This window comes from Haliotis cracherodii, unplaced genomic scaffold (assembly GCF_022045235.1).
Source record: "Haliotis cracherodii isolate W230 unplaced genomic scaffold, xgHalCrac1.p SCAF_25, whole genome shotgun sequence".
NCBI classification, from domain to species: domain Eukaryota; kingdom Metazoa; phylum Mollusca; class Gastropoda; order Lepetellida; family Haliotidae; genus Haliotis; species Haliotis cracherodii.
Genome location: NW_027266281.1, coordinates 3357594 through 3369883, shown reverse-complemented (window position 1 = coordinate 3369883; position 12290 = coordinate 3357594). Strand labels below are relative to the sequence as shown.

The 12290-nt window shown below is 46.4% G+C and overlaps 1 protein-coding gene across 1 annotated transcript in view; it reads left to right on the top strand.

Annotated features, from left to right (window-relative positions):
* LOC139472802 (pleckstrin homology-like domain family B member 1) overlaps positions 1-12290 on the top strand; it is a 177689-nt gene that overhangs the window by 22895 nt on the left and 142504 nt on the right. The window contains exons 2-4 of the mRNA XM_071255276.1: positions 160-330; positions 1168-1285; positions 4543-4725. Coding sequence (XP_071111377.1) covers positions 235-330; positions 1168-1285; positions 4543-4725 — 397 coding nt within the window. The 5' untranslated portion in view covers positions 160-234. The remainder of the gene's footprint in view (positions 1-159; positions 331-1167; positions 1286-4542; positions 4726-12290) is intronic.

The following is a 12290-nucleotide window of genomic DNA, read 5'->3' as shown; positions in this document are numbered from 1 at the left end:
TGTATTGTATCGTGGGCCTTGTATCGGGATACAATACTGAATCACTGTATCATTGTACCATTATCATAAAATGCCATGCCATGATATGACTGAATGACGGTTCAATGTGGTGTTTAACCCAACTCCCTCACTCACTCACTCTCTCATGTGCTGTTTCAGGTGGTGTGACGCTGCGCTGACGCCAACGACGATGTAGTCAATGAAATCAACATTCCTGTCTCTCTCGGCGCCAACATGTCCAACGACGTCAAATTTCACAATGACGTCAACGCAAATCATAACCATATCAACTGTAATACTTCCCTGAAAACTAATAAGATATTGGCACAGGTAATACTTCCCTTGAAACTAATAAGATATTGGCACAGGTAATACTTCCCTTGAAACAAATAAGATATTGGCACAGGTAATACTTCCCTTGAAACTAATAAGATATTGGCACAGGCAATACTTCCCTTGAAACTAATAAGATACTGGCACAGGTAATACTACCCTTGAAACTAGAAATGTCAAAAGTTATCTGTTAGTTGTCCGACAGCGTCAAATTTCACAATGACGTTAACGCAAATCATAACCATATCAACTGTAATACTTCCCTGAAAAATAATAAGATATTGGCACAGGTAATACTTCCTTTGAAACTAGAAATGTCAAAAGCCATCTGATAGTTGTCCAACGACGTTAAATTTCACAATGACGTCAACGCAAATCATAACCATATCAACTGTAATACTTCCCTGAAAACTAATAAGATATTGGCACAGGTAATACTTCCCTTGAAACTAATAAGATATTGGCACAGGTAATACTGCCTTTGAAACTAGAAATGTCAAAAGCCATCTGATAGTTGTCCAACAGCGTTAAATTTCACAATGACGTCAACGCAAATCATAACCATATCAACTGTAATACTTCCCTGAAAACTAATAAGATATTGGCACAGGTAATACTTCCCTTGAAACTAATAAGATATTGGCTCAGGTAATACTTCCCTTGAAACTAATAAGATACTGGCACAGGTAATACTTCCCTTGAAACTAATCAGATATTGGCTCAGGTAATACTTCCCTTGAAACTAGAAATGTCAAAAGTGATCTGATAGTTGTGCTTCTGTTGGAAGGTGAGCTTCTGTACCTGTGTGGATGTAGATGTAGTTGTTGTTTTCAGGATGTTGCGGTGACAGAGAGCCACAATGCAGTCAAGGTTCATACGGAGGAGCCGCATCTGGTCAGTGTGGGCAGTGGCCGACTGTCCACTGCGGTCACCATACACCCTGTGCATGAAGGTACGTACTCTTGCCGCAGGTCACAAGGCCCAAAACAAAGTGTGTGTGTTTCTTGTTTCCTGACCCTTAAACTTGCAGCCCTTGACCCTTAAACTTGCAGCCCCTGACCCTTAAACTTGCAGCCCTTGACCCTTAAACTTGCAGCCCTTGACCCTTAAACTTGCAGCCCCTGACCCTTAAACTTGCAGCCCCTGACCCTTAAGCCTGGAGGTCCCGACCCTTAAACCTGGAGGTCCTGACCCTTAAACCTTGACTCCTGGCCCTTTAGCCCAGAGCTTCTGACCCTTAAACCTGGAGGTCCTGACCCTTAAACCGTGAGCCCCTGACCCTTAAACCTGGAGGTCCTGACCCTTAAACCTGGAGCTCCTGGCCCTTAAACCTGGAGCTTCTGACCCTTAAACCTGGAGGTCCTGATCCTTAAACCGTGAGCCCCTGACCCTTAAACCGTGAGCCCCTGACCCTTAAACCTGGAGGTCCTGACCCTTAAACCTGGAGCTCCTGGCCCTTAAACCTGGAGCTTCTGACCCTTAAACCTGGAGGTCCTGACCCTTAAACCGTGAGCCCCTGACCCTTAAACCTGGAGGTCCTGACCCTTAAACCTGGAGCTCCTGGCCCTTAAACCTGGAGCTTCTGACCCTTAAACCTGGAGGTCCTGATCCTTAAACCGTGAGCCCCTGACCCTTAAACCGTGAGCCCCTGACCCTTAAACCTGGAGGTCCTGACCCTTAAACCTGGAGGTCCTGACCCTTAAACCTGGAGGTCCTGACCCTTAAACCAGGAGGTCCTGACCCTTAAGCCTGGAGGTCCTGACCCTTAAACCAGGAGCTTCTGACCCTTAAACCAGGAGGTCCTGACCCTTAAACCTTGACTCTTGGCCCTTAAGCCCGGACCTTCTGGCCTTTAAACCTGGACCTTCTGACCCTTAAACCTGGACCTTCTGACCCTTAAACCTGGACCTTCTGACCCTTAAACCTGGAGGTCCTGACCCTTAAACCTGGAGGTCCTGACCCTTAAACCTGGAGGTCCTGACCCTTAAACCAGGAGGTCCTGACCCTTAAGCCTGGAGGTCCTGACCCTTAAACCAGGAGCTTCCGACCCTTAAACCAGCAGGTCCTGACCCTTAAACCTTGACTCCTGGCCCTTAAGCCCGGAGCTTCTGGCCCTTAAACCTGGACCTTCTGACCCTTAAACCTGGACCTTCTGACCCTTAAACCTGGACCTTCTGACCCTTAAACCAGGAGGTCCTGACCCTTAAACCTGGAGGTCCTGACCCTTAAACCTGGAGGTCCTGACCCTTAAACCAGGAGGTCCTGACCCTTAAACCTGGAGGTCCTGACCCTTAAACCAGGAGCTTCTGACCCTTAAACCTTGAGATCCTGACCCTTAAACCTGGAGGTCCTGACCCTTAAACCTGGAGGTCCTGACCCTTAAACCTGGAGGTCCTGACCCTTAAACCAGGAGGTCCCGACCCTTAAACATGGAGGTCCTGACCCTTAAACCTTGACTCCTGGCCCTTTAGCCCAGAGCTTCTGACCCTTAAACCTGGAGGTCCTGACCCTTAAACCGTGAGCCCCTGACCCTTAAACCTGGAGGTCCTGACCCTTAAACCTGGAGCTCCTGGCCCTTAAACCTGGAGCTTCTGACCCTTAAACCTGGAGGTCCTGACCCTTAAACCGTGAGCCCCTGACCCTTAAACCGTGAGCCCCTGACCCTTAAACCTGGAGGTCCTGACCCTTAAACCTGGAGCTCCTGGCCCTTAAACCTGGAGCTTCTGACCCTTAAACCTGGAGGTCCTGACCCTTAAACCTGGAGGTCCTGACCCTTAAACCTGGAGGTCCTGACCCTTAAACCAGGAGGTCCTGACCCTTAAGCCTGGAGGTCCTGACCCTTAAACCAGGAGCTTCTGACCCTTAAACCAGGAGGTCCTGACCCTTAAACCTTGACTCCTGGCCCTTAAGCCCGGAGCTTCTGTCCTTTAAACCTGGACCTTCTGACCCTTAAACCTGGACCTTCTGACCCTTAAACCTGGACCTTCTGACCCTTAAACCTGGAGGTCCTGACCCTTAAACCTGGAGGTCCTGACCCTTAAACCTGGAGGTCCTGACCCTTAAACCAGGAGGTCCTGACCCTTAAGCCTGGAGGTCCTGACCCTTAAACCAGGAGCTTCCGACCCTTAAACCAGCAGGTCCTGACCCTTAAACCTTGACTCCTGGCCCTTAAGCCCGGAGCTTCTGGCCCTTAAACCTGGACCTTCTGACCCTTAAACCTGGACCTTCTGACCCTTAAACCTGGACCTTCTGACCCTTAAACCAGGAGGTCCTGACCCTTAAACCTGGAGGTCCTGACCCTTAAACCTGGAGGTCCTGACCCTTAAACCAGGAGGTCCTGTCCCTTAAACCTGGAGGTCCTGACCCTTAAACCAGGAGCTTCTGACCCTTAAACCTTGAGATCCTGACCCTTAAACCTGGAGGTCCTGACCCTTAAACCTGGAGGTCCTGACTCTTAAACCTGGAGCTTCTGACCCTTAAGCCTGGAGCCCCTGACCCGTAAACCAGGAGGTCCTGACCCTTAAACCAGGAGCTTCTGATCCTTAAACCTTGAGATCCTGACCCTTAAACCAGGAGGTCCTGACCATTAAACCGTGAGCCCTAACCCTTAAACCTGGAGCTTCTGACCCTTAAACCTGGAGCTTCTGACCCTTAAACCAGGAGGTCCTGACCATTAAACCAGGAGGTCCTGACCATTAAACCAGGAGGTCCTGACCCTTAAACCAGGAGGTCCTGACCCTTAAGCCTGGAGCTTCTTGACCTTAAACCAGGAGGTCCTGACCCTTAAACCGTGAGCCCCCGACCCTTAAACATGGAGCCCCTGAGCTCATGGCCCTTAAACCAGGAGGCCCTCATTCTTAGAATGTTTGTTTTTGCTCTTCAAAAATGATCACAACATATTGCATGTGAGCAGTGTTAACTAAGCTTACTGCCTCCGTGGTATAATATGTCCCTCCCAATAACAGTTTTAACACCTTCATCCTGGAAAAGCTTAATAATTTCAACATGTAGAATGTAGGAGACTTTCAGGTCATGTTTGACACATCGTGAAACTTGTACTTGTAATATGAACTGGATGTGTTTTATCTGAAATTTGAACAACAAAAATTGACGAGTCATCACAGCCATCTTGCCTCCCAAATCAGTGTTCAACACAAATTACTCATCAGCTCGCTAGATTGACAAGCGCTCTTTCTTTCTCGTTTTAAGGGCGGACCAAAATTGGTACAATATTCGCAGACATTCCACAAGACATTGTGATAGAGGGTACCGGGGTGGAGGCGGAACACTGTTACCTTGACAACCATAATGGCGTCATCACTTTGACGCCTTTTGCGAGGCAGTGCTCTGTCGACGGAGAACCTGTAGAGAAAACGACAAGACTTGCTCAAGGTGAGACCATCAGTGATTATATGTAATGAAATATCTTAGAAGAAGAAGAGTTTTTTTATTTTGTATTTTTTGAGTACTGATTTCAATATTTTTTGCATTTATGGAGGTATTTGTTTAAAAACATGTGTGAATTCTGTGTAAACTCTGTGTGCACAACAGTATTAATGTTTTTATCTCCAGTCGTCTAAGGCGGCATCGATTCGCTGTGCAGAGTTGCATCCCTTGGGCACGCCAGAAACATATGATTGTGTGTTCGAATCCCGGTTCGCCACAATTATGTTTCTAGGCTTTCACCGAAGTGGTAAACGTCTGAGACCTGCATCACTTGGGGCTTTCCTCCCACATTAAGCTGACACGCCGTGATATAACTGGAATAATGTTAAAAGCGGCGTTAAACCAAACTCACTCACTCACTGACTGTACTGCGTGCGTGTTATTATTTATGATTCTAGAAATTATGATTTAAACTAATAATTATTGCTTAAGAGACTTAGCAAGTCTAGTGTCTGACAGAAACACTGCTATGTTTGCTATCCAATTCATCAAGTGAGCATGGTGTATATCAGAGCTGCCATGGGAGACAGGCTTGTTTATTTAATAAATAAACACCATGTCCCTGTGAGTGTTGGACATAATTAGGCTGTGTTTGAATGGTAAACGTAAACAAATATTGGTGGTTGTGATGATAACTGTGACGCGGCATTATAGCAGTCACCATCACTGATTGGTTCTACCGTTGACCTCAGCACGACCTCAAAGGATGAGGTCAGGGTTATCGGAGCTTAGACAGCATTCAACAGGAACAATATTATTGCTGGGTGTAAACAATTACAACAATGATGTGATGATTGATGATGATGATGATGATGATGATGTTGATGTTGATTGATATTGATGGCTGTGGGGATCATTGATGATGATGATGATTGGTGGTGGTAGCTGTGATGATGATGATGATGATGATGATGATGTTGATTGATGTTGATGGCTGTGGTGATTCACTAGGTGTCTGATTCTTGGCCTGTATTCACCAGGTGTCTGAGTCTTGGCCTGTATTCACCAGGTGTCTGATTCTTGGCCTGTATTCACCAGGTGTCTGGGTCTTGGCCTGTATTCACCAGGTGTCTGGGTCTTGGCCTGTATTCACCAGGTGTCTGGGTCTTGGCCTGTATTCACCAGGTGTCTGAGTCTTGGTCTGTATTCACCAAGTGTCTGATTCTTGGCCTGTATTGACCAGGTGTCTGAGTCTTGGCCTGTATTCACCAGGTGTCTGAGTCTTGGCCTGTATTCACCAGGTGTCTGATTCTTGGCCTGTATTCACCAGGTGTCTGAGTCTTGGCCTGTATTCACCAGGTGTCTGAGTCTTGGCCTGTATTGACCAGGTGTCTGATTCTTGGCCTGTATTCACCAGGTGTCTGGGTCTTGGCCTGTATTCACCAGATGTCTGAGTCTTGGCCTGTATTCACCAGGTGTCTGATTCTTGGCCTGTATTGACCAGGTGTCTGGGTCTTGGCCTGTATTCACCAGGTGTCTGAGTCTTGGCCTGTATTCACCAGGTGTCTGAGTCTTGGCCTGTATTCACCAGATGTCTGATTCTTGGCCTGTATTCACCAGGTGTCTGAGTCTTGGCCTGTATTCACCAGGTGTCTGAGTCTTGGCCTGTATTCACCAGATGTCTGATTCTTGGCCTGTATTCACCAGGTGTCTGGGTCTTGGCCTGTATTCACCAGGTGTCTGATTCTTGGCCTGTATTCACCAGGTGTCTGAGTCTTGGCCTGTATTCACCAGGTGTCTGAGTCTTGGCCTGTATTCACCAGGTGTCTGATTCTTGGCCTGTATTCACCAGGTGTCTGGGTCTTGGCCTGTATTCACCAGATGTCTGAGTCTTGGCCTGTATTCACCAGGTGTCTGATTCTTGGCCTGTATTCACCAGGTGTCTGGGTCTTGCCCTGTATTCACCAGGTGTCTGATTCTTGGCCTGTATTCACCAGGTGTCTGAGTCTTGGCCTGTATTCACCAGATGTCTGATTCATGGCCTGTATTCACCAGGTGTCTGAGTCTTGGCCTGTACTCACCAGGTGTCTGATTCTTGGCCTGTATTCACCAGGTTTTCGTGTCTTGGCCTGTATTCACCAGATGTCTGAGTCTTGGCCTGTATTCACCAGGTGTCTGATTTTTGGCCTGTATTGACCAGGTGTCTGATTCTTGGCCTGTATTCACCAGGTGTCTGAGTCTTGGCCTGTATTCACCAGGTGTCTGATTCTTGGCCTGTATTCACCAGGTGTCTGATTTTGGGACTGTATTCATCAGTCTTGGACTATTTTCGGGGTCACAGGTGATCCAGCCGTCTTAAGGCGCCGCTATTTGCTGTGCAGAGGTGCGCCTATGATTGTGGGTTCGAATCCCGGTTCGACCCGATTGTTTCTAGGTTTGTGAGCATCACTTCGGACTTTCCTCCCACATTAAGCTGACACGCCGTGATATAACTGGAATACGGTTAAAAGCGACGTTAAACCCAACTCACTCACTCACTCACTCACTCACTCACTCACTCACTCACTCACTCACTCACTTGGCCTGTAGTCACCTGACTTCAGAAGCTCCTCCCTCACTGTATATATAACCATCTGTTTGTGGTAGAATATTGTTTATACTGACTGATGCGGGGGGGGGGGGGGGGAAGGACTGACAGTCCCCCAGATGTCTGATGTCTGTGGATGTTGTTGTGGTCCCGATGCTGGAGTCAGGTGGCAGTTTACTCAGTGCCAATGCTTCGTCTCAGGTGGCAGTTTACTCAGTGCCAATGCTTCGTCTCAGGTGGGGCTGGGGGTAGTTTAGGGAGAAGGAAATGGTTCTACAAGGACCATTCAGAGCTACCACTCGAGTCGGGGATAACAAGCTTGTCAATATGTATTTGTCTTGAAGGAATCGCTTCCATTTAATATTGATGTACTTAGTGCTCTGCAATTTGCAAGAGCCTCATCATGCTCCAGAAACAAAATCTCAAGTGTCTTTTACTGGAGATGAAAGGGACTTTTTGGGACATTATGAATGATTCTACAATGGCCTTCGAAGTTACTCATTCTAATTGGTCAATCGGGGGCACGGGTGGCCCAGTGGTCTAAGGAGTTGTGCAGAGTTGTGTCCCTTGGGCAGACCAGAAACCTATGATTGTGGGTTCGAATCCCGGTTCACCCTGATTATGTTTCTAGGTTTGTCAGCATCATCCCTGTGCTCGTGGGTTTCGTCAAAGTGGTAAACGTCTGAGACCTGCATTACTTCGGGCTTTCCTCCCACATTAAGCTGACACGCCGTGATATAACTGGAATACTCTTAAAAGCGGCGTTAAACCCAACTCACTAACTGGTCAATCAAAGGTTATCAAATTGATTGAAGCAGTCAATTTGAGTGTTCGGTTCGGTTCAATTTAGCACTGTTAGATTTAGAGGTAACCTAGCTCTACCTTGAAAAAACAGTATGTTTGTCTCGTAATTAGGATGCTTTGTAATGATCATCAAACCTGTGGAGATGCTATGTTGCTATGCAACAGCTTTAAACTGTCAGGCAAGTACAAGTAGTTAATACTCTACAATAGCTTCACTGTCTACCAGTGAAGATCCGGGGTAGAATAGGTCTTCAGCAACCCATGCTTGCCGTAAAAGGCGACAAACGGAATCGGGTGGTCAGGCTCACTGATTGGTTGAGGCATGTCATCATATCCCGACTGCGTAGATTGATGCTCATGACATCAGTCACTGGATTATTTACAGACCCCTGTCATATGGCTGGAATATTGCTGAGTGCAGCAGTAAACAACAAACAAACAAACAAACAACAAACAAACAAAACGGTGATTTGGCTGGCATTCTTTGTTCTGCATAAAACTTACTCTCTCACTCGGAGAAACTTCAATGGTGAGAAGCTTTTAAACACAATCTGTTCCAAAGGGAGAGAGAGATAGATTCATTTCACAGCATTTCAACTTTATAAATATCTTGGAGGAACCAATATATTTCGCTAGAACACAGCAAACAAATTTGTTTCAATTAAAATGCCAGACTAGTTCATGACTTCCTGTTTAAATCTCCAGTTGCCACGACAACAATCCCATCATGCCTGTTGAAATGCACAGCACCTCTGTCTAACACTCAACAGCTGTTGGTTCCATTAAATGAAAGAGTCGGAAGTCTGGTATGGTTCACTTACAGAAAATGGTGCCAAAATAATTGAAGACAATCTAAATCTCACCTGCACCAACCCTCCCTTCTTTCAAAATAGGGTGTTGGCTTTGGCGCATACAATCGTTATCTTTGTCATTTCTGGTTGCTATTGGTAACAGGAGCCATTCTTTTGATGCATTTGTGTTAAGGTCCTGCCCCTTCTGATGTAGAAGATTACATAGAGAAAACATTTTAGCTACCAGGTAGATCTTATTTCAACTGTCTTTGAAGATGAAAGATTGTGTCATTGTTACTATGGTTACAAGATCCATATTGTAATTAGGCCATTTTGCTCTGGAATTTTGAGGAAATTGATGGATTTTGATCACTATCAATTCATCTATTGAAACCATTATGATTTATATGAATTTGTTTACAGAATTTCTAGGCCATATCATAAAAAGCTGGAGGCAAAAAAAAAGGAAAAGAAATAAGTTTTTAAGAAACCCAGAAACTTAAATGTTCAAGCACATCCTTTTTTCAATGAAATGAAAGTTGTTTATATTTTCTTAATTTTATTTAATTAGGGTAGCTTGACAGTTAAACTGTAATATAATTTTGTTTGCCTTGGATTAAATTTGTAGGATGTGATAAAGTCAAGTCTATTTAAAACGTTATTTTCTTCCTCATGACTGTATTTGAAAATTGATAATTATAAAAAAATGGCTGTCGACATATTAGTGTCTTATTAATTATTAATTAAACTGAAATAAGTGTACCTTAAAGTTTGTAAAATTGGTTATTGAAATGAGATGGAATTTGATCATGTGTTAAAACTGTTTATCACATGGTAATGAAAGCCAGGAAGGGTTTAGGTGTGTGGCAGCTAGTGCCGGTTCCATTAGATGCGGGTTAGGTTTCTGTTATGATGGAAAAACACATTAGAGAAGGGGATAAAAAGCATGGTTTGAGACAGCAGGGAGAGAGGCTGAGAGGTGCAGATGGAGGCAGATCAGGAGAGACGGGAGAGTTACAGCCTCCTTAACAAATATACCCCACATATTCTAAGTCTGGGGTAGTTTGTTGGCAAGATTTCTTCAATTTCATTTGATAAATAATGGGGTGGATGGAGGGATGAATGAAGGGGTGGATGGAGGGATGAATGAAGGGGTGGATGGAGGGATGAATGAAGGAGTGGATGGAGGGATGAATGAAGGGATGGATGGAGGGATAAATGAAGGGATGGATGGAGGGATGAATGAAGGGGTGGATGGAGGGATAAATGAAGGGGTGGATGGAGGGATAAATGAAGGGATGGATGGAGGGATGAATGAAGGGGTGGATGGAGGGATAAATGAAGGGGTGGATGGAGGGATGAATGAAGGGGTGGATGGAGGGATGAATGAAGGGGTGGGGGGTGGATGAATGAAGGATGGATGGAGGGATGAATGAAGGGGTGGATGGAGGGATGAATGAAGGGGTGGATGGAGGGATGAATGAATGGGTGGATGGAGGGATGAATGAATGGGTGGATGGAGGGATGAATGAAGGAGTGGATGGAGGGATGAATGAATGGGTGGATGGAGGGAGGAATGAATGGGTGGATGGAGGGATGAATGAAGGGATGGATGGAGGGATGAATGAAGGGGTGGATGAAGGGGTGGATAGAGGGATGAAAGAATGGGTGGATGGAAGGATGAATGAAGGGGTGGATGGAGGGATGAATTAAGGGATGGATGGAGGGATGAATGAAGGAGTGGGGGTGGATGGAGGGATGAATAAACGGGTGGATGGAGGAATGAATGAAGGTGGATGAAGGGGTGGATGGAGGAATGAATGAAGGTGGATGGAGGGATGAATGAAGGGATGGATGGAGGGATGAATGAAGGGGTGGATGGAGGGATGAATGAAGGGTGGATGGAGGGATGAATGAAGGGGTGGATGGAGGGATGAATGAAGGGGTGGGTGGATGGAGGGATGAATGAAGGGATGGATGAAGGGGTGGATGAAGGGGTGGATGGTGTGATGAATGAAGGGGTTGGGGTGGATGGAGGGATGAATGAAGGGGTGGATGTAGGGATAAATGAAGTGGTGGATGGAGGGATAAATGAAGGGGTGGATGGAGGGATAAATGAAGGGGTGGATGGAGGGATGAATGAAGGGGTGGATGGAGGAATAAATGAAGGGGTGGATGGAGGGATGAATGAAGGGATGGATGGAGGGATGAATGAAGAGGTGGATGGAGGGATGAATGAAGAGGTGGATGGAGGGATAAATGAAGGGGTGGATGGAGGAATAAATGAAGGGGTGGATGGAGGGATGAATGAAAGGATGGATGGAGGGATAAATGAAGGGGTGGATGGAAGGATAAATGAAGGGATGGATGGAGGGATGAATGAAGAGGTGGATGGAGGGATGAATGAAAGGATGGATGGAGGGATGAATGAAGGGGTGGATGGAGGGATGAATGAAGGGGTGGATGGAGGGATGAATGAAGGGGTGGGGGTGGATGTCGTCTACTGTTAATCATCCTCCACCTACTATATATATATATTATGTACTATGGCCCTCATTCAGTCTTGCTTGACAACGGTATAAGGATGTATACAGAAACGTCGCTTTTCACAGTATCTATCTCACTCACTGACATCTATCTCACCCACCCACCCACCCACCCACCCACTCACTCACCCACCCACTCACTCACTCACTCACTCACTCACTCACTCACTCACTCACTCACTCACTCACTCAGAATCCCCACAGAGCAACAAGCTTGTACTGAGAACCTGCCCCACACTCACCCCTGTTACCAGCAAGGAGGGTAGTTCAAGGCATACAGGCAGTGGTATGGGAGATAGGAATGGGGTACCTAAAGCAGGTGCTCTGGCGAGATGGGGGACGGGGGATGGGGGACGGGGAGAGATTAGAGGGGAGCAGGTAGTGGAAGACGAGGCAGGCTGGTGAACGAGATAGCCACAGCTGGCCGCTAGGACTCAAGCTTGGAAAGACTTTAATGGAAACTGAGCAGTATTTAAATAACCTGCTCATCTACCATATAGATGTATGTGGCAATCACAGGTGCAGACAGGTCGGGATGGATTGGGCCGAGTAGTTTCTGTGATACTTGCTGAAGCACAACAGCCGGCGAGCCTCCACAGTGTACCCGAGATAGAAACTAACATTGCAGCTGGAATGAGAAGAATGGTCTTAAACCGACAGTTTTAGAGGTTATTGGTCCTGGGGCGGTTCCACAAAGTGCTAAGATGAACATGGCTCCCACACTTTATCATAATCTTATGACAGTCGCAGCGCTAAGATAGTCACAGTCCTACACTTTAACATAGTCTTATGATAGTCATGGTCGCCTCCGTGGTCTAGTGGTAGAGCGTCTGGCCGGAGGGC